This window comes from Homarus americanus, unplaced genomic scaffold (genome assembly GCF_018991925.1).
Source record: "Homarus americanus isolate GMGI-L3 unplaced genomic scaffold, GMGI_Hamer_2.0 scaffold21914, whole genome shotgun sequence".
NCBI lineage: Eukaryota > Metazoa > Arthropoda > Malacostraca > Decapoda > Nephropidae > Homarus > Homarus americanus.
The window spans coordinates 3390870-3413972 of NW_024719665.1; the positions used below are offsets into that span (position 1 = coordinate 3390870).

General features: G+C 38.7%; 1 protein-coding gene across 1 annotated transcript; it reads left to right on the plus strand.

Annotated features, from left to right (window-relative positions):
- Positions 1-3676: 3676 nt before the first annotated feature.
- On the plus strand, positions 3677-21871 carry LOC121860216 (serine-rich adhesin for platelets-like; the record flags this gene model as incomplete). The annotated part of the gene is given in 9 exon segments (XM_042357298.1): positions 3677-3853; positions 5587-5685; positions 7797-7947; positions 8691-8812; positions 9029-9148; positions 9920-10121; positions 10768-10956; positions 12928-13032; positions 16764-21871. Coding segments are annotated over 9 exon segments (2598 nt in total), but the record flags the coding sequence as incomplete, so codon positions are not given.
- Positions 21872-23103: the final 1232 nt, after the last annotated feature.

The window sequence follows — 23103 nt, forward strand, 5'->3', positions numbered from 1 at the left end:
GCTACCTGGGTGACGCAACCGTGTAGCGGCTACCTGGGTGACGCAACAGTGTAGCGGCTACCTGGGTGACGCAACAGTGTAGCGGCTACCTGGGTGACGCAACAGTGTAGCGGCTACCAGGGTGACGCAACAGTGTAGCGGCTACCTGGGTGACGCAACAGTGTAGCGGCTACCTGGGTGACGCAACAGTGTAGCGGCTACCTGGGTGACGCAGCCGTGTAGCGGCTACCTGGGTGACGCAGCCGTGTAGCGGCTACCTGGGTGACGCAGCAGTGTAGCGGCTACCTGGGTGACGCAGCAGTGTAGCGGCTACCAGGGTGACGCAGCAGTGTAGCGGCTACCTGGGTGACGCAGCAGTGTAGCGGCTACCTGGGTGACGCAGCAGTGTAGCGGCTACCTGGGTGACGCAGCCGTGTAGCGGCTACCTGGGAGACGCAACAGTGTAGCGGCTACCTGGGTGACGCAACAGTGTAGCGGCTACCTGGGTGACGCAACAGTGTAGCGGCTACCTGGGTGACGCAGCAGTGTAGCGGCTACCTGGGTGACGCAGCCGTAATCTGCCACTTCCGGGTGATTTAACAGTGTAGCGGGTTACCTGGGTAACGCAACAGTGTGCGGTTAATGGGTGTGACAACAGTGTAGCAGTTACCTGGGTGACGCAACTGTAGAAGCGGTTACCTGGGTAACGAACAGTGTAGCTGCTACCGGTGACGCAACAGTGCTGCTACCTGGTGACGAACAGTGTAGCGTGCTACTCTGGGTGACGCAACAGTGTAGCGGCTACCTGCGATACAACAGTGTAGCAGAAGCTACCGGGTGACGCGAACTGCAACGGCACGCAGACGCAACAGAGAAGCGGCTACCTGGGTGACGCAACAGTGTAGCGGCTACCTGGGTGACGCAACAGTGTAGCGGCTACCTGGGTGACGCAACAGTGTAGCGGCTACCTGGGTGACACAACAGTGTAGCAGCTACCTGGGTGACGCAACAGTGTAGCGGCTACCTGTGTGACACAACAGTGTAGCAGCTACCTGGGTGACGCAACAGTGTAGCGGCTACCTGGGTGACGCAACAGTGTAGCGGCTACCTGGGTGACGCAACAGTGTAGCGGCTACCTGGGGGAAATACCACAACGCTGTTTCTTCAATGATGTGCCACTTTTTGATGTTTTATGCTTATACTGTACGTATCTGGAAGTTTTTAATTACTGGATCAATCGGTGTGCCAGTCCGTATTTTCAATTTGTGTGCCAGTCAGTGCAGTCAGTTGCTGCGCAAGTCTATGTGGCCAGTCAGTGCAGTCAATCATTGTGCTAGTCATTGTGGTCAATCAGTGTGGCCAGTCATTGCAGCCAGTGCAGTCAATCATTTGCCCCCGCAATAATCTGTCGCTGAATGATCATTAAAATTTATTGATTTGATTGTTTAATAAAACCTTACTGAATAGATTTTGTTTATAATACTAAGGGTACCTAAGAACAGTGATTCTAAATAACAAACATGGGAACAGGTATGCTCTCGGGGGTGGACATACATCCCCCCACCCACACATGCACACAGTTTTGCTCGTCAAATACCGTCTTGATTTACACTTGGAAGCTTTTAGAATCTGAAGAGGTTTGTTAGTTCTTAAGTCAGAAGGTGAAAAGAAAATACAGGTATGGAGAAGCTGTCCCTCCTTATGAAACTTCAAGGTTTGCTGCTATTATAGCTTTATACAGTACAAATTAAGTTACATTGCTTGGCTGGTCTGCCAGAGCACATTATGGACATCTTCCTGTTTTTCCTCCATGTCAGCCTCGGGCACTATGAGTTATAGCCAAGATTGGGTAAATTTTACCTTATTCCACTGGTTGTAAGGTAATACTTGTTAACTTCTCGGCTTGGAAATAATTTTTTTGTAGCCTGTGTTGACAGCTCAGAACAAACTTTTCTGACAGTACAGTATCCTCGACAGTTTACAAATCATTACTACGGAAACCAAATTTTACCAGGGGTGCTGAATATTAATTCTGGTGGTGTCCTAGATACTCTGTGGTGCAATGTGTAACCAAAAATATTGGAGGTGCTGCAGTACCATCAGCAACTCTCCCTCCTTTCCCTTGTTCATGCTTACTCACTTCTACTGGTTACCAGCGGCTAGGCCGTATATACAGGAGCAGTAGATATATCACAAGTGTCGGCGAATTGCCTCTAGTTGTCCCGCCAATCTCCGGTAATTTCATGATGATTGGTATCGGTGTACAGACAAAGCAACAGGCAGGTAGATTTCCACCAGGTTACAAATGCACTTGTGAACTGTAGTCTTCTTTAATAATTGCTAAAGCTTCCCAAAACTGCTCAGAGGGTATGTCCTTACAACTGGACTTCTCACTTGAAATACAGCCACTCCTTGACTTATGACGGGATTAGGGACCCAAATCCAGGTCGTGAATCGAAAATGCGAAGATAATACATAGAAAATCTAAAATGGGTGTCTCTTTTTCTTCTCAGCACCACAAAACTCTCAATTTTAAGCATGCCAGCCATTTTAAAGGAAATTACAAACGAAAATTTTGTCAGTACACACTGCAATCACTAACGTTGGACTCGAAAGTACGTAATTTGAAAAAAAAATTTGGTGCAACTGGGGCGGTCGTATGTCCGGATGGTCGTAAGTCAAGTAGGTCGTAAGTCGAGGAGTGGCTGAATATACGGCCAGCACTCTACCTGTATGATATGGACACAAAGTAGTACCTTCAGCTGTGTATTATTATATTGCTCTTATATTACTCCATTAATTATGTATAGTAAAGTATTACAGAACATGTATTAATTCTATGTAATATTCCCATTTATTGTGCACCATATTATGTACAGTATATAAATTATCATATTTATACTTTTTGTATTCAGCTTGTGAATGCTGGCATCTGTACAGGCCAGCGTGCAGTAATACATAGATAGAGAGAGAGAGTGAAGACAGAGTCTTTGTGGTGTGGAAGCGAGCTCCTGGGTCCCTCTGTATATATGTAACTCCCGTACGAGAATAGAACCTACTTTTAAGATAACAAGTGTTTGTGTGTACCCTCAGTAGTGTAGAACATTTTGTGGGTATTCAAGACGAACATCAGACTACCAATGTACAATTCCTTAGTCTTTTCACTTTATATTGCCCACAACAATACCACAATATGCTTGAACAAGAATTATCTTTAGCTGTCACTAGGCTTGTACTTTACACTTTGAGTAGGAACCGGCGACCACTCTCCCAAGGCAGGTCTCTGGTACTTATATTCCTCTTGTTCGATGCATAGAGCATTCTAATGCCATCTAGGCATTACAGGTCGGAAAGAGATATGCCTGGAAAATTCTAGAATGATCTAATGCTTTCAATATGTAAGCAAATCATAGCAAAAATGATGCAGTACATTCTAGAAAATTCTTACATACCGGTAGATAATACATAAAGATGTACAAGAAAATCTCCCCAAACTTGCCAAAATAACTGCTGCTTGGAATAGAAAATAATCAGAAAACCTAGTTCACAAAAAATTATAATACTAAACTATGCCTCGGCATAATATTTTGGAAAATTATCTGTAACATGAGGCGTCTGTGTATAGTTTTGGTGTGTATTTTTACAACAAATTCTTCACTGGGGAGAGATATACCCTGATGTTGTATATTTGTTTCAGGTGCTATTAGATATCAAGGGCGGTGAGACTCAGTGGTCATGGCAGACTCCTCCATCGTCGCCGTCCTCTCTTGGGTCTCGGAAGTCCTCCATGTGCTCCATCTCTTCACTCAACTCCTCCTCCTCCTCCTCCACACATTCTCCCTCACACCATAACCGTACACGTTCTGTCAGCCAGGTTTGTTTCATATTTTATTATTATTTCTTGCTGTTCTCCAGTTTATTCTTAATGTAATGACATTTTACAGCACAAACCACTAAAGCAAGCAACAGGTAGGTGCAGATGGAATTAAGTTACTGTCAATCTAAGAAGACACCTATTATTAGGTATGTGTTGTAAACTTAAATAAAAATGATTTTAATTTCTTTTAAACCTTTACAAGAAACAGGTAAGTACTGCTAAAATAAGAAAAAACTGTTGTACAAGAATTCAGATGCACCTCACAATAGCAATATTCTGTAGATTCATTCTTTGCTTGACAGTAACATAGTGAGTTTAGTAGTGAGAGATAAAGAAGGTCATGTTTGTACTGTACTGTATCTTACTGCACTTGTAGAGGCTTCAGTTGATCACATCTTTTCAATAGTGTTTTTCTTCTGCTCTCTTACTACTGTACTTATATATTGGAATTCATACTAGTTTTTATAAATATTAACTATTCGTTTATTTTTTAATAAATTTGTACTAATAATGTAATTAATTGCGCTAATACTATGGCTCCCTTGCACAGTCTTAATGTTTAGTGTTTTTACCTTTTTCTTTTATAATTATTGAGCGTGATTTCCATTCCAGAAATAAGTATCGGATGTTAGATATGATTAAATTTGAATTAACCTAGATCAACACTGAAGGAGTGTTTGGTGGTTTTATAAGGGCTATCCTTACTGCTTACCATTGTACACATGTACAGCCACCCACATGTATTCATATACACCTTAGTTTTTTTTTATTTAAACAGTTGGTTACATGGGGATCAGTAACAAGGTTCTAGCCTAATCACAAGATACCGGGTAACTGGTTTAAAGGAGAATTGGATGTCGGTCACACTAGAATAACCCATTATAGTACTGTACATCCTTTCCTCACACAGCCAAGCTGTGGAATGCTCTGCCTTCTTCTGTGTTAAAATACTTATACAATCTGTCTCTTCAAAAAGCTGGTTTTCCGGCATCTTCGTGGTGCAGATTAATACAAAAAAAATTATATTTTTAATTTCGTTTTACTTTATTTTTCCCCCCTAGGCCTCGTTGTAGGTCGATGACCTGTGCCTGGGTGGGCTATTCCCGTAAAAAAAAAAAAAAATGTTAGGTTATGTCAGTGTGCCTCTTGTTATCTCTCATAAACATATTGATGCCCCTCACAAACAAACACTGGCTTTGACCTTGACGCTGTTGCTGGTTCTCGGGAAGTTTATAACCGTACTTGTTTTTTTCTTTGCTTCCGATTCTTATTTCTGCAATGGGAATTAATATGTCTGTAATGAACAAATTATAAAACCACAAATAAAAAACTGTGTTATTAATAGAGCTTCAGTGTTACTATAAATGGAGGTAGACCCTTGTTAGCTTAGCAATAACTTTCCTATGATGCTTTCTCTCAGTACAAAGTTTGTGATGTACTGTAATTTCTGAAAATCTATACCTTTTGTCATTTTCTTACATTTATATGTTTTTTGGTGTCTAGTTAGTTTTATTAATTTTCATTTAATTAGTACAGTATATCTAAATGACAACATTCTTTATTCCTTAAATGTTAATTTTGCCTGAATTATTTTCATAAGCCATAAACTCTCTCCTAGTTCAATAATATACTTTTTGTATTGTAAATTCATTATTATTATTATTTTTTTTTTTTTATTTCTTCTGAGTTTTGTTTTTTGTGGTAGTAGTATGTTATGTTATCGTCTCTAGGGCACAAGGCTGGTGAGTGTGTCATCGCAGGACTCAGGGTTTACCTCGCAGGACACCCTCTGCCACCCTTCACACCCTCACACCTCAACTGCCCTCCAGGTACATGTGGTAACATATTATGCTTCATCACATTATGTCCGTCAGTCTTCTGTGGTGACAATCTTGTTTCTTCACCAGGCAGTGTGTTTAATGAGCACTAACAACCTTAACTCCTTTTTAATTGTTTAAAGAAACACCATCATATTGACTCTTTGAGTATATTAACTTATGTACAACTAAGATTTATGTAAAAAAGTAATTCCTTTTAATAATGACACTTCAAATACCGTACAAGTATTTCCACTGATAGTTTGTACTATACTAACACCTGCAACATACCTTGTTATAGAAGCAAAATTAATTACATGATTAATGAGAAAGTAAGCTGCAAAAGACAAACAATTTAATTTTGTTTCATTTAAGTGACTTAGTTATTATCATGTGTCAGAGTATTTAGTATGTTCTGTACTGTACAATTTTGCTTGATAAGATGGAAAAAATTTACCAGAAAGAAGTTTAGTACAATACTCACGGTAATTTAACAGTACTGTACTGTACAGTAATTTTAGATCAGTACCATTGTTAAATAGTGCAGGAGAAACACTTATGTTATTTGTTTGCCTTTTGCACACCCTAAATTATTTCCTTGTGGAGATAATGATGACAAAAAATGATGTCATACAAACCAATTCCCAGGTATGACTGATGTTGTAAGTGTAGCAAACCTAAGGGAGTGATGACCACAGCACTGTATACACAACTGGGCAGCTCTGGTCATGATTACCTGCTTCAATAGGAGTTCAAATTCAATGCCAGTTGCCAGTGCTTGTGGTACAATTTTGAAAAGTGTCATCATTTTTTCCTACATGAAGAGGCAGATCCGGGCACCAATCTTGGGGGATACCTGATGTAGCAGCTGCACATATCCAAGTTTTGTGAGGATGAGGGGGGGGGTACCAAAGGTGTGAGGCATTAATATAGGGAGTTTGGGGTTAGCAGTTGCCAAGGCATTTGTAAAGCATTTTGACGTAAGTTCGGTTGATTTAATGGTTTATATTGTAAACCTTTAACTATTAGTAAGCAGGAGATCCTCCAGGTTCCCATGATTCCAGTAAGGAAAAATGTCTGATTTGAGGAAGAGCTGTGTATGAGATCAATAAGAGAAGTAATTAAGAAAATTAATTAAATAATTTGTATATTAATGATTTAAATATTTCATTGCAATATATAAAACGATTAACATGGTGAGTGCAAAAGTATTTTCAATAAAAACAACTATACAAACATTGTGTGATCTGTCATTTTTTGTCCTAGTAAAATATAAATCTGCACGTCTACTAGGTGCTACTTTGGGCCTGACAGTAGCCGAATCTTTTGCTTAAATAACACAAGAATACTGATGTGTTGGAATATTGCATGGACATGATGGTAGTGTACAGTACAGGTACTGTACTTAGAAAGTAATTAACTCCGCTCCTTAGAAAAGAAAAGTTTCATCTCTAGGGGCCAAAAGATAGTTAGCCTCCCTTCTGCTGACATGGGGGGGTCATGGCCCCTTTGCCCCCCCCCCCCACCTGGATCTGCCCCTGCATAAATATTTTGTGTTCACACCCAGGGAGAAGAGAAGGAAGTGGGGATGGAGGAGAAATCACCTTTCAGGGGACCCAAGCTTGATGCAGTAATTTCACCAATAAAATTTTAAGTTCACTAGGTGTAATTCAAGATTATTTTATTTAAATCGACACTGCACTGCGCTATATATTATCAATATGTTAACTGTAGCTGTGATATAAAGAGATCGTTATATAAAGTCGCTATATATCCCGACCCTACTGTACCTGTATTCAAATTATTTGCTGCCTTACAAGGATTCCAGCAATCCAATTTATATTCTGCTAACTTTTGACTGTCCCATTTTATGACAAGTTTAGTCACTTTTATTAGCCTCCAGAACCTAACCCTATTTTCCCCATTGATTACATGTAATTATATATCGTGATTTAGTATATACAGTATAGCAAAAATCCTTGGACCCTATCTCGTGATATATCCCGACCCTACTGTACTGTATATATATGTAAAGTTGTTCTTTAAAATTTTTTGAATTTCTTAAGTTTGTAAAAATAGTTTTAATTGTGAGAAATATTTAGTAATTGATGATTTGATTCCAGGCATCAGGGTTGTCAGAGCAGTCGTGTGGGTCTGAGGGCAGCACACCATCACCTGCCACATCCAATGCTACCTGGCCCAACCTCACTGATCCCTCGCTGCATCAGAAGGCTGCACCAATTCTCTCAGACAGGCCACACACCATCTCCTCTGGTAATGGCGCTTTGTCTTTTCCCACTTTTTAAACCATGGTCCCCAGTTGACCTCTTCCCATAATATTGTTTCATGAACCAAACTCATCCCTGATGAATTAAGAACTTTAAATTGTATATGCAATGAAATGACTTCACTAAAGCTTTAAGCCTGTTAGAGCTTCACTGAATGATATGGCATTGATGACGTACATTTGCTGAGATTTTACAGAAGCAGTATTGTACTGTACTCAGTATTGCACATTATTGAGAGACAATTGGGAGGTCTCTGAGGCTGGGCTTCTTTTAATGATACACCAAGAGAGCCACAGTGAGGAATCACTCACGACTGTACACGAGGGTCTGTGATGTGTGGAGGGAAAGAACCTCTTAGTCAACAGCAGCCTCGAGTTGTTCATCACATGAAGTTTAAAGAATGTTTTCAAGCTTCAATTAAAAGATGGCTCAGGGCCAGCAGAGATCTTCCTTTTGAATGACTGGGCGATCTGGTCACTGGACACTGTGCTCTTAGAATTCAAAGAGTACACAGAAGGTCTCTTTGGTGTCACTGACTATTTAGAGAGAGGCACTTCTCTGGTTCAAAGTTTAAATTCAAGGATCACACACACAGAGCATGTAGTACAATGTGATACTTGTTAGAAAGTTTCCTCAAACAGGTAAAAGAATAACCCTGACTAGGAGAGTTAAACATGGCTTACTATATTGCTAACAAATGTTCTATTAGTTTTGTATTTTATTTTGCAGCATACGAGAAGGGGCGAGACCGACCCCCATTGACCGTGTACACATTTCAGCCTCCAGAAGGACGTGGTGGCCTGGCATCTCCCCAGATCTGTTCCCAACCTTGTAGCCCAGTCTGTCTTGAGGTAGAAATACTCTACTGTATTACTTGTATGTTTTTCTATGATAAAGAGGGATGTACGAAAAAGATATTATGTTTGTGTGCATTTATATTTTTCCGTATTTTCATTCTTATTTTAAGACTGAGAACAAATTTATTTGATTTTATTGTTATTCATTCATTCATGTTGATGAAATTATAAGTAATTATATCCTAAAAGTCTGTTATCTTAATTTTTCAGCTTGAAAGTGGGTGTGTGAGTCCCCTGGTTGGCCTCACTGCCACTATTTCTCGACGATCGTCTCGTACTTCACTTCATCACAACCTTTCCTCCTCCAGCCAGGAAAGCCTCACAACATCTGTAAGTTACATAAAAATACCCTTCATTTTCAAAGAGAAAAAGGGATCTAACCTTTACTCTGTTGCTTTTACTGTATCTTGCTTCTTATTAGGTCTCATAATATTTGCTGAAGAAATTTGTTCGTTGTCTTGACTCTCAAATACATTTAATGAGAGTTGCTTCAGTCTATACTGTGAAATAGCTTTTGTGAAAGAGATCTGTTATACCAGTACAGTACTGTAGTTCAAAGGAAAGGGGAAAACTAGAAATAGAGAAGTAAAGAAGATAAAACATTTATTCCAGCCAAATTAATGTTAAATGAAAAACTAAACGAGGGATATTTGTGGTACAGTACTTGTATATAAATATATCTTACTTTCTTATCCTTTCGTCTTTTCCCTTCAGATAAACTCGTTGATACAAAACTAGGCTTATTATTTGTTAACTTGAACAGGAAGCTCAGGAGAGGCGTGTTACAAAGTTGGCTGGTGGTGATAGAGTGGGCCTTCTACAATATGAGCCGTGAGACTGTGTGTTATTTGTAGACACAAGAATGTGGTGTGAAGTTGACTTGTCGTGTCATGATATAGCAAGAATGACAACAAGACCCGCCACTCAACATGAGCGTATTGAGACATTACGGAATGTTTCAATCGGCGCCACTGTGTCAAAGTGCCTTGCGACCATCCATCTCTGTAGACATGCTATATGTTTTCACTATTAATATAGATATATTAACAAGAAGCAGAACATACTAATATGACCAAGGAACTTTTTCTTCTCCATCAACAGGGTAAACCCAAGCCTCCCGTGCCAAATCGTTGTTCATCACTTGAACGTCCAGCTGTACCAGAGAAGAAGCCCATTATTCGTAACCAACAGCATCAACAACAGCCACAGATACAGTCACAGCCACAGCGAGCAATGTCACAGTTTGGCTCGAATAAAATGGTGCCAATGGTGCCAGATTTTAACTTGGCAGCTCCTGATATGAGTAAGTTTTTTTCACAGCTTGAGACATTGCTGGTTTTAAACTTTATCAGTTTTAAGATGCTATTACATGTACTGTATAGTTTAGGATATTTACCTATAGTTAGCAACTCAAAAATCATACCATTAATTTTTTGATGCTTACCAAAATTTTTTATATTTAACACCTAGACTGTGACATACCTCATTTGTAGCCACATACAACTGTTAACTGGCTTCATATGTGAACGGCCATTTTTTAAAGTGTGTGACAATAAAGCACATTACGTGTCCCAGTAAACCTCCGCACACTACATTACCTACGCCTCAATAGGGCCCTCATTTGTCGTTGTTGTCATGGATAATGCACTTTTTCGACATGACGCTTGGGAGTTGTGCTTCATAAACTTTGACACCGTGGACATTCAGTTCTGGGTGATAGATTTCCTATTGTTCTTATTACTCCTATTTATAAAAGTCTTTGTTACATTCTGTAATGGATGATTAGTCATTTTGAATCGTAGATTTTGAATAAATATGTGGAAAAGTTTACAAATATCCACCATGCTCTGATAGTTGGAAATTTGTTCTGTGCCATTAGGATCATAGGTGGGACCCATGATTTATTTCTTAAAAACATTATTGATTGCTATATCTGGTATTAATTTCAGTTGTGCCTCAGCCAGTATACAGCAATATGGCAGAGTTGTGTGGTGGTGATGGGGGTGGTGTCGTAAGTGGAAACTCAGCATGTACTGGCAGCGAAGTAACAAACCCTGAAGGGTCTAACATTTCTCTCGCATCTAGTGGCAATGGGTCACAACCAAATTTGCAACAGGAAGGTGCTACTGTATCTGATGGTAAGACTGCACTCAGCTAGCCTGCAATTTGTCTGAGCAGTAAGGTTATTCAATGTGTTGCAGAAAGGCCTTTCTTTTATTTGAAGTTATTTTGCTTTTAGAAAGATGAAAGTACTGTCTTGTTTGGTACTGTGGGACATTTACATTCCGCTATTACATGTTTCACTAAAACTGAAGTGTCATGTTCATGGATAGCTATGAGTATGAAGCTACTAAAGAGTATTAGTAATATATATCTTTCATGTGTTTGTGTGTGCATGTGGGGTCCTGTATCAGCCTCTTTAGTCACCTCAGAACTTGCCAACCAAGGTGACATCCTTAATAACTCGTATCATAGCTGAATGATCGTCATACTCGATTCCGAGTGACAGCAAAGTAGTAGTAGTAGTAGTAAGTGGAAACCAACTAATTAAACAAAATTGGATGGTCCATTACGACAGAGTGGCAGCACACCCAAAGAGATAAACTGCAACAACTGTTGCAGCAATTGCCAGAGAACTTGAAAAAAAAAGTAGCTATAGTGCAGGAGGTGAGCGCTTCAGACTGGCTAACAACATTACCGATAAGGGCAAAAGGCTTCATCCTTAATAAACAAGAATTCAGAGATGACATTGCTCTAAGGTACGGTAGGCCAGTAGAAGGTTTGCCCTCCCAATGCATTTGTGGCCCATCGTATGACATTGATCACGCTATGCTGTGCAAAAAAGGGGGGCTTCGTATGCATGAGGCATGGCGAAGTGAGAGGCCTAACAGCAAATCTACTGTGGGGAAACCTGCCACGACGTCATGGTGGAACCACCCCCCCCCCTTTCCATTGGATGGTGAGAACCACCGTCACAGGACTTCAAACACATCCAACGAATCCCACTTGGACGTCAGTGCTCAAGGATTCTGGGCGCGGGGACAGCGAGACTTCTTTGACATAAGGATTTTCGATCCCATGGCCGCATGTCACTGTAACCTAACTCTGGATGCTGCACACAGGAGGAACGAGAATGACAAGATCAGGGCATATGGGGAGAATATTTGGAATGTTGATCAGGGCAGCTGCACTCCTCTGGTGTTCACAACCTCTGGTTGGATGGGACCAAGTGCAAAATGTTTCTATGCCAAACTCGCGGAGGTGTTATCTGAACGGGAGCAGTAGCCCAGAAGTTACGTTACAGCCTAGTTGAGATGTTGACTATCCTTCTCTCTGCTTAGGTCCAATTGCATTTGAAGGGCTAGTGATAATACAAAGAGTTTTAATTTAGGATTGTTGTGTATTATTGTATGATTATTCACTTTACTGGATTGTAACGGGGATACTTTTATCACTAAGGATCTGTTGTGTAGCACTTACAGGTAATTTGCTGCCTCAGTTTATATGAAATTCTGAGTATCAAATGCCGAGTTATCGAGGGTTTACTGTAAATCAAAATATGAATCAAGACAATAGCCACTGCATTGGTGTGGGTCACATGGGTCTGGCTGGATAGAGTTCATGGTAGTTCAGTGTAGGACCATGTTGTGATCACATGACATTCCTTAGCAGTGAAAATTTGTGGTTTTCTCGCAACTGGGTTTTATAGGTTGAACGTTTGCTGTACTCGGGTTTAAAATGACCAGAATTTGAAATCGCGTTAATCAATACACTACCTATAGATATTTATCTCGCTGTATAAAATATGTTGGGATTGAATTCCAAACTAAATTTTGTTTTGTAAGTCCATTACACAAAAAAGTTACTGTAGGTGTCTAGCTCAAAACATACTAAAATCCGTTTGACAGAATGAAGAACTCTTGTAAAATGTTACTATTGTATTGAAATTTATATTTTTTAATCTAAAAACTGTTATATAATTTTTGCATGTCCAGTTTACCATAATTTTGGTAGCAAGTGAGCTTTTTAAGTTAAATGCTTTTTTGTTTTGCATTTTTAGTGAATCCCTTTTTATTGTTTTTATTCATTTGAACTATTCTTGGCTCTAGAAATTGATGCAAGCAAGTACTGCACACTGCGCCGGTACTCAGACCAACCCCTTCAACATTACCAGCCAGGAAGGGTGGTCCTTCGCAGACACCTCTCTCAATCAGGTACTCACATGATGCTCATATTCACCTAAAGTTTTCAGGCAACTAGAATTATTTGACTCACTTTTTCGTAAAAAGTTCAATGGTTTGGTAGGTCTGTCAGTCAATCATAGAGATAGTGAGGAGGGCATGTTGTTTTTCTTACTAAAACTGGGTAATGTGTGGAGTTATGTTCTAGGAGCCTCAATGTGTTACTCATCTTGTGTATTTTTTAACCGAATAACATGGTTCCCAACTTTTTGATAAGGTACTTTAGAGTCAGTAGGCATAGATTTGTGCTTAAATTATAATTTGTACACAAATGACCTTAGACTGGACTGTTAGAGGCAGGGTATTGATGAGCATATATTCCTGTACTGTGCAACTCCTTTTTAGCAAAAATTCATAAATTTATTTTATTTTATTTTATTTTTTTATTTTTTTATTTATTTTTATGCTTTTTTTTATTATTTATCTGGAAGAATAATTAATACTACAACCCCAACACCAAGTGAGTTTTGAAGGGTTGCTCCTTCCTTAGTTAGTGAGTTTTCTTATGAGAAAACTAAGAAATTATTGGACTTGTTAGATCTATTTGAGTACAGTACCGGTACTCGACCTAAGGCAAATTGTGAAGGTCCTGTGAAATAGGATGGTGATGAGGCTTGTGATATATAGATATGGTGTGATGTAGATAATATAACACACACACTATCCATTGTATAGGTAATCTCATTTATATATTTTATATTTATAAAACAACAGGAGAGGCAAATTAATTTCTATTTGATATTTACAATTTTCAGGTGTGATTTTAATGGTATTTTCATGCTAAAAAGTAATAAAATATACCATTTACTTTTTAAGAAGTGATTGTTTCCTTGAAGGGAAAACTGCTGGTGATTAAAGTGAAGGAACTTGATATAGTAGTTGGGTTCAGAGCTGGAAGAATTAATTTTGGTGCAAGGAACAGCAGGTGAGATGGTGGAAACATTGAACCAAAGAAAGTTCAGTGTTAGCTGTATAGAAGTAATGAGGTAGAAAGGTGGTTCAACAAGATTGATCACTGCTAAGAATGACAGATACAAAGTCTCCTGGAAGGGATGTAATTCTGGGTCAGGTTGTGTACAGATCTTGATTGCTAAAAATGGGTGGAGAAAATGCCTAGGATGAAAAGGGTGAATGTGAAAATTATGGTTCTGAAGTGAATATTTAGCAAGATTCTGGTGACTTGTCATATCTGCACGTACTTCACAAGTTGGGCTGAGGGAGGAAGAGAAGGACAAGTTCTGGGATGAGTTGTTGCATAGAGTGTTGGAGCTGGGTGGAAAAGATTGTAGTACTAGGTGGTGTCCTAAATGAGGGTCATGAAGGCATGCAAGGTGGAAAAAACTATAGTACAAGGAATGTGGAAGGAGAAAGGACACTTGAATTATTTATTAATCAAGTGGTATAAAACCCAGATAAACTACATTCTTGTCAGGAAATTAGATAAAAGCTTGTTAGGAATGTAAAGGTTATAGAAGGGGAAGAATGTGTGTCGCAGCACTAATTGTTTGTGTGACATGTTGCTAAGCTTGCTTAGAAGATGCAGGTAAATAAAAAGGGTGTATGTATTGAAGAGGAGAGTGTGGAAGTTGAAGAGAAGCATTTTATGCTAAGCTGAAAACAGTGGAAACGGCCAGCAATAGTGTGAAGGGTAGTGTAGTGAGAGGCTGGTCCAAAATACAGGATGTTCTGATGAGTGCGACAGACAAGATGTGTGGTTGGACGAATGGCCCAGTTAGGAATGCAATTACATTGTGGTGGCATGATGAAGTTGACAGAATAAAAACAGAGAAAGGGTGATTTAGTAATGCATGGAGGATGGATGGTGACAAAGTGGAGTACTTGGAGGCCAAGCATAGGGCCAGAGAGATGTTTACAAGACTAAGAAGCAGGAAGAGGATGCATTTGTGAATATGCTGAATTGTGCAGATGCAAGAGGCAAGGTTTTGGAATAGCTATCGCACTTCTCACGTTTGTTGCATACAACTTTACTTTCAAACGAGGAGAAGGTCTTCTCACCATCAATAAAGGCAACGGCTCCATAAACATCATACAGCCACTTCTGACTCCTACAGTTGAGCCAGCTTTATCACCACCTCCAGCACTGAACATGTCACCCTGGTAACAAAACGTGTTGACATAATCCAGGGATATGTCTCCACTGTTGAACATTTTCAACCATGCTAAGGCCACATGATAATCTGCACATTCTGCAGTCTGCCATTTATACTATCAGATTATTTTCAATACAGGTACCTTTCTTACTGGCATTACATGGCCATTTTCCAAGACAGGTCTTTCACCCATGCCATTACTCATTAGTTTTGCTTTTGCTATGTTCACTTTCATACACTTCGACTCCATTTCATCTTTTCATTTCTTAATTTTCTCCACAACCTCTTTAATATTATCTGCTAACTCTTTGGGCACATCTGTTATAATTTCTCTCAGTAGCTCCTCTTAACACCATGATAAACAGAAGGTGACTCAAGATAGACTCCGTGATGGACACCGACTTTCACCTCAAATTTAACATTTCCCTCGCCATTTACTCTCACAGAGGTTCTCAAGCCCTCAGACCATGTTAATCACTCAGAAAAAGAGACTCCCTCAACCCTTAACTTTTTCATTGCCTACTGTGTCAAATTACATCTCTTAAGTTTACAAATACAAATTACAGATTTTCCTCCTTTCCTAGATATTTGTATTGTAACTGCTTGGTCATAAACAATGCCTTAGTCCCCCTGCCCGGCATGAACCCAAAAATGTATTTCCTCAATGTCCACTCCATCTCATCAATTTCTATATCACTCTTTTTCACAACTTTCATAACCTGATCTAACAGCTTCAGGCCCCCATAGTTTCCATGTTCAAGTGCATAACCTTTTCCCTGGTAAGTATTCAGTCATGTTCTTCAGTCATTCAGCTAGAACAGTATGCATTCCATCATAATTGCATAAGTCAATTCAGTCATTGTTGTCATGCCAACATAGTCTGATGCTTTCAAAATTTCTGCAACTACAGCTCCTCCCCGACTTACGACCTACTCGACTTACGACCACTCGCACTTACAACCTGCCTCAGTCGTACCAAAATTGTCAAATTACGTATTTTCGAGTCCCAACGTCAGTACACAGAGAAAATTTTCATTTGTAATTCACTTTAAAATGGCTGGCAAGCTTAAAAGTGAGAGTTTTGTGGTGCTGAGAAGAAAAAGAGACCCATTTTAGATTTTCTATGTATTATTTAAGCATTTTCAACTTACGACCATTTCGACTTACAACCTGGATTTGGGTCCCTAACCCCGTCATATGTCGGGGAGGAGCTGTATTCCATTTTTTTTTTTTACGGGGTTTAGCACTCCTGGGCACAGGTCAATGACCCACATCAGAGCCTGGGGGCAAAAATATAATAATAATAATATTAATCAAGGACCATAAATAAATACAAAAACTAAAAAAAAAAGTGAGAAATGATATATGTACAGTATGTTGTGTTGTCTAAGTAAGAGAAACAGACCCTGCAATTGTGTGTAAATGAGGCAGAAAGTCTCAGCAGCAACCTGGGACTTGGTCACAATTTTTGTGATGCCATATGGCAGTAGGGTCTACCATTAGACAACACATTATGCTTCCAATATCTTCCCAGGTGGTAGTACCTCCCTGTTTGATAGCTGCCTACTCTTGATGTTTAAAAACCATTTTCAGGTGTTGGCTCACCACGTAGCGGCACATTGCGACGATCAGGTTCTCACGGACAAAAACCTCCTCCTCCTGTACGTCGAACACCATCAATCACCACTATCACAACAACAGTTCCTTCTGTCACCTCCTTGGCAGATCTCAACCCAGGTTCTCCAAGCACAAGTCTCAACAACTCGCCCACGCACCTGACTTCTTCCACTAGCACCCTTAGCGGTAGTAGCAGTGTGAATGGAAGTGTAATTACTGGTGGAAGTGCAAGCCCCAGTCAAGGAAGTAGTAATGGTAGCCCTTTACAACGAACAGACAGTGAGTCTAGTACTCCTGTAGGATCACTTGAAAATCTTCCCCCTCCTCCAGCTTTCTTGTTGGAAGATGGCACAGAAGAAGCTAATCCAACTCCTGACCCAGACCTAACTACTCCAGAAGGAGTAAGATTCATCTGTGATCCATTTGCTCCTCCAGCACCTATCCAAGACAAGTGTTTCCAACAGCGTACAATGACGGTGAGTGATACTGTGAAAACACTACAGGAGAGTCAGCATCAGCCTCCATCTCCAGTAAGTCACCGGAGATCACAGTCCTTGCGTTGCAACCAACCGGCACACAAGGCAGTCCAGTTGCTGGAAGAACGAAGGGTTTCCTTAGAAGATGCCAGAGCATCTTTAATGACAACATTAAATGCTAAACTTGCTTCCCAGATGAACAGTCAGCAACAGCAGCAATCTAAACAGACCCAGAAACAATATCATCAGCAAACTAGGGAAGGTAGCCAGTCGCCACGTATGAGTCGCGCTCGTCTAGGATCTGTGCAAGAAGGCACGGCTATGGATAGTCCTTTTCAGTCTCCAACGCATCATCCAGTGATTCCAACAAACAAACAAGGCCATATTTATTTAAACAAACATCAGCAATTGCCATACCAGACAACAATCTACCAACATTCAACATTTAGCCAGCCTAATTTACTTCAATTACAGCAACAGCCACTTCTGAAACAAATAAATGCTTGCGATGGCATGCACGGCAGTGTTTATCAGCCAGGTGTAGGAATTAACAAGGATCCAAATCAACAAGCATTTCTGCAGTCGTTAAATGAAAAACTTTCACAGAGGCAACAAGGAGTGGAAGTGGTTACTTCCCCAGGATCACCACAACTTCGTTCTCGGTCTAACTCTGGAGCAGCACCTCCACCCAACCCAAAACCTCATCCAAATGGAAGTGCTGCAGGAGCTCAGGTCCAGCGTTCAGGATCGGGTGCAAGTGAAAAGGCCTCAAAAGTACGGCAGTGGATTGCGAGCAAGACGTTGGGTTCTGAGAAAAAGAGCAGTGCCGATTCAGCCGCTCTCCGGGAGTCGCTGCTAGATCAGATCAAACGTGGAACAACGTTGAGGAGAGCCAAACATGTGGCTGACCGATCAGCACCAAAAGTTTCTTGACTTAATATACCCTAGCTTGTTAGAAGATTTGAAAGGCTTCATTATCAAAGAAAGAAGGAGGCTCTTGAATCTGTGCGAGTTTTGTCCAAAAAGCTTCTTGTTGTATTGTCTGGTACATATATATAGGTGCAAGATCTTGAAAAATATTTACTTGTATCTCTACACTTATAACCATAACTTATTGGAATGTATCATTGTAAAAATGAAGTTGCTTTAGTTTTTTGGATGATAAATTGTGTTTTATAGGCCTCAATGTTGTAAAGGCATGTACCACTTACCTATAACCTTTAAAAATAATTCTTAGAATCTCGCTGTAAATCAGAATCAGTATTGTTTAAATACTTAATGAAATGTTATAATATATATTGAACTAGGATATTGATTTGTGTAACATAAGATGGTGGTACAAAAATTCTGTACCTTGATAATGGAAGTACTTTTTATTTTATGGAAAATCCCATGAGCTACATAGGATCCACAAATGAGCTGTAAATGTTCACGTTGAGAACAATGTATATATTTATAGTTGCTAGTTGTCAGTCTTGGCCACATTCCCGGGGCATGGATATACAGTACATTATTCAAAGCCCATTACACTTCTCAAGCACATTGAGGAAATGAGCTTTATACCTACACTGCTGACCATTGAATGTCACATGTTATACACTCTTTATTACATACTTTTCTTCCTTTATGACTGAGTGGTTTAGTTTGGAATGTTACAGACCAAAAGAGTGAGTGAGAAGGATATGATTTTCTGGTCATTTTTTTATAATCTAAATCTGATGATTATAAGTTAAATCTTGATTTATAGAATACTACCTGTATATTGGAGATCCTAGCTCTAAATTAGTTCTACTTTGATGACGAGCAGACAATTGTGCTGTAAACCATCCTTGCTGTGTTGTCTGTTGTGTTAACTCAGGATGCAACATTCCTCATTAACCTTACTTTATCTTTCTTTAGTACTGACGACTGAGTTTTTTTTTATATATATATATAAATATCACTAGAAATTATTTAGATGAACCTTACCTTAAAGAGAGCTACATTAGGTGTGAGGTTTCTGTGACAAAATGAATTTATTTGTTTTTATTCAATATTTTCTGAGTCCAGTCCAATAGTCTCAAGAGTTTACCTTTATTTAAGTGCACTGGAGCAGTGACTGCTGTATATTGAGTAGCTTTAGAATTTTATTTGTTCTGCCAGTGACACGAATAACTTTATTTTAGAATAATAATACTGTACTGTAATATATTCATGTACAGTACTTTAAATATAGTTTGGCAGATGAGGATATTGATAGGAATAAAAGAAAAAGAAAAAAAAGACATTTATGTTTTACAAATACTGTAAGTGTAAGGATTGTTTCAGTCTGGAAAGGTTTGTCTAAACTGTGCAAGCAACAATTGTGCTATGAAGAGTATTGTTGAAAGATGTGGAACAGTAAATATGACCAGTAATCTTTAACATGTAAGTAACTCGTATCAACCTGTTACCAGTGACTGAACTTCTTCATAAATCTGTTTGCAATTATTACTGCTTTGTTTGGTTCTGTTCAAGCCTATAATGTTTATTTACATGTTTGCAATGTTTGATCATAATATAAACATCCGATATTTAATATTAAGATGTAAAATAGATTCTAAATTGTAACTCTAGTCACTCAACAGTTGGAATAAAAGTGAAATAGAAGATTAAAAATTTAATTGTAAGATATTGTGCATGGAAGCTCCACTTTATTTCATTGTAAATATCAGAGGACATATCATATTACAAAACTTAATGAAAACTATTATTGTATGTATTAATATGAGAATAATTATAAAAGTATCTGTAATCATGATCTTCAATATGACTAGCAGTATTTGAACCATTATTTAAAAGTTGTCACTACATGACATGGACAACCATATCAAAGACCAGATGAAAATTACCACTGAGATAAGATCAACGTGCAAATACTGTACAGTATGCCATTTCTCCACAGCTCCATAGTGTGTAGTGCTATGGCATTAAGTTTGTTTGGAGTCGCAAGGGTCAGTTTCTCTTCTCCTGAAGCATCACATTAACAATTACATTCAAGGGCCACTGTTGTGACAATTATTTTTATGTAGATTTTTGTAAAGGATAATAAGTGAGCATTACTCACTGCTGAAGCTTTAAGAAACTTGTTTTCATATAAAATGAAAATGAACTATTGAAGCAACTTGTCAGTTCACACTTGGGTATTGTCATAAATGATAGCTATCATCATAGCAAATGTCAGGTGTGTTAGTGCCTTTCCTTTTGTAGAAGTTCATTGCGTCCATGGAAATCAAACGCACTAAATTCTCCATTAACTGGACTTCTTTTAACAGGAAATCTCCAATAACTGGATTTAGGAGAACCACAAGAGATACTCTTACAGAATTTTTGAGAACATTCTCCACAAGGGTCTACTTAATAGTACTGTACTCGTGTATATTGTAAGAAGGCTCATTGGTCCCCATTTCCTAATATGAACCATTTTTATGTACGTAATGTGAAAATTGAGCTCTAAAGCTTAGGGTGTCAATATGTTTGGGGCTCAATGGGCCATTGCAAATGGAACAATGTTCATTTTCCATAAAAATCAGGATTCATTAGAATATGGGGCCCATTTAAACTCCACATCCTACATGGATCCGATGATACTGGGTTTTACTTGAACATTGGCCCAAGAAACCCCATACTAATAGAACAGTACGGTTATGGTTCAAACTTAATTTTCCTTGAACATTTGGTTATATTTGGACATGAGAACCAGTGCACCACACATCTTAACGAGACCTACATTTTTTTCAATTTTTTAACAGAAGCATAATTGATATACAGAATATTGCACAAGTGATCAGAAAAAAATCCAGTTAAGGGAGAATTTTGCTTGGTTAAGGGAACATTCACTAGTAAGCAGAATTCTCTTTTAACCAGACTGGCTGCTCACCAGTTAAGGGAGAGTTTAGTGTTCTATTTGCCCAACATTTCAGTCAGATAAATTTAATTATCTTGTAGAGAGTGTTAAAACTGTTACTTTGTTCTCAGTATAGTTCATAATTGCAGACAAGTATGACATACAAAACTCAAACCAAACTCATTTTGTCAAATATCATTTTCAACTACAGTGCAGTAATCCCCTCCATTTATACCTGTGGACTCTACTCGTAACTTACACAAGATAAGTAATGCTCTGTATTCCTATTGGTACTGAACTCACAGTAATGGTATCACACACATGATAAGATTATCTTCAGGAACACTTAACAGTTTTGGTGTTGTTTGGTCTAACACTGGATCCTATCTCTAATTTAGAAATATAAAGTGGTAAATAGATATGATAAAGAAAATGGTAAATGGGTGTAACAGTAACATTTGAGTTTAATTCTGCTGTAGCAGGGAGCACTTGTGTGGTAATTCCACACGTTAGCCAATATCTGCCGGCACATACCTGAAAGCCTAGTATGGCTCCCATCGATGAGCTCGCTTTACACCTATGAACGTCATATATACGTAGATTGATTGCTACTTTCTTATTGGTAGGATTAAACTTTCTTTTATATGACAATAATTAGTTTTTGATGGAAGATTTTTCTGCCACATGTTTTGTGTATAAATCTGTCATAGGTAATTATTAACCCAAATAAAGAATAAAAATAATATATTATTTTTTACCTGTAAACAGCTAGTTATAATTTATAAGAAATATTCCGTTTTTTGTATGTGTAAAGTGATTAGTAATTGAGGGATTGATCCTGAAATGATGTTTTGTGATTAAGAGGTGAGTGGATGGTCTATGTATATTTGCAGTTTCTAATTCCATGACACTGCCACTGTATCATAAATCATAACAGCTGTAATGTGATTGTAGTTATCTTTCCAACACATTTGGATCTGTTAACTTTAAAAAAAATTTTTTTACCAAATGTTATGGATGGTCCCATTCAAAGAAGAAAGATTATTAGACCATGAATATTTCCCCTGAAAAAGCCATTCACTTCCATAGTAGCCAGTTCTTGCTGCTCCTATTGCATCTCAAACCCAGGGAGGTAGACCTGCTGATGTCTGATTATAATGGAGGACTGAAGCAATTGAGTTGAGAGAAACTAACCACTAAAGCACCCTCGAGAGAGGGTCCACAATTCAATGGTAGGTACAGTCAGCCAAAGATGCACCGACCCCACCCCGGGTCTCGTGCTCGCAATTTTACCTGGCAATACTTGAAGGAAGGAAGGCTGTATGTAATACAGATTGCGATTGGTGGATTTATTTTCGGATGTGTCGCTGTCAAGATAAATATTAAACAATCCAAAAGTAGCATTTTTTACAATAATCAATTATTCATCGTTATTTAAGATCATGACGTTTCCAAATATTCGTATATTTGCTTAAAAAATGAAGAAATTATATAAATGAATTGGCAAAGCAGTTATAACCAGGGCTGCCATGAGATTCTCATCAAATTTCAAGAATATACAGTATGTTCCACATTTAATCTTGAGTGTTTCATGAAGGAATTAATTGTCTTTACAACGTGAGCATTACATAATATATTTTGAAGCAAGTTAGAGAGCAAACGCTGTAATACACTCATTTGTCAGTCACGACATTGTATCTTCGTATATTATAGTTCTCAGTCAGTGTGTGTGTAAATAAATTACATTAGTAATTATGGCAATTATAACACGAATTATATGTGAAATGTGTGTTATTGGGAAAATTAAGTATCCAAGTGGCAGCTCATGTATGGAGTTTAATATCTGGTTCCCTTTGTCGAACTAAAAATCGGCAATTGTTCGGCAAAAGACTGTACTCATCATTAGGTAACAACATTTTCAATAGTTATCTATCTAATTTATGACGTCAGCATCAGGTTTTACGCCTACCAATCA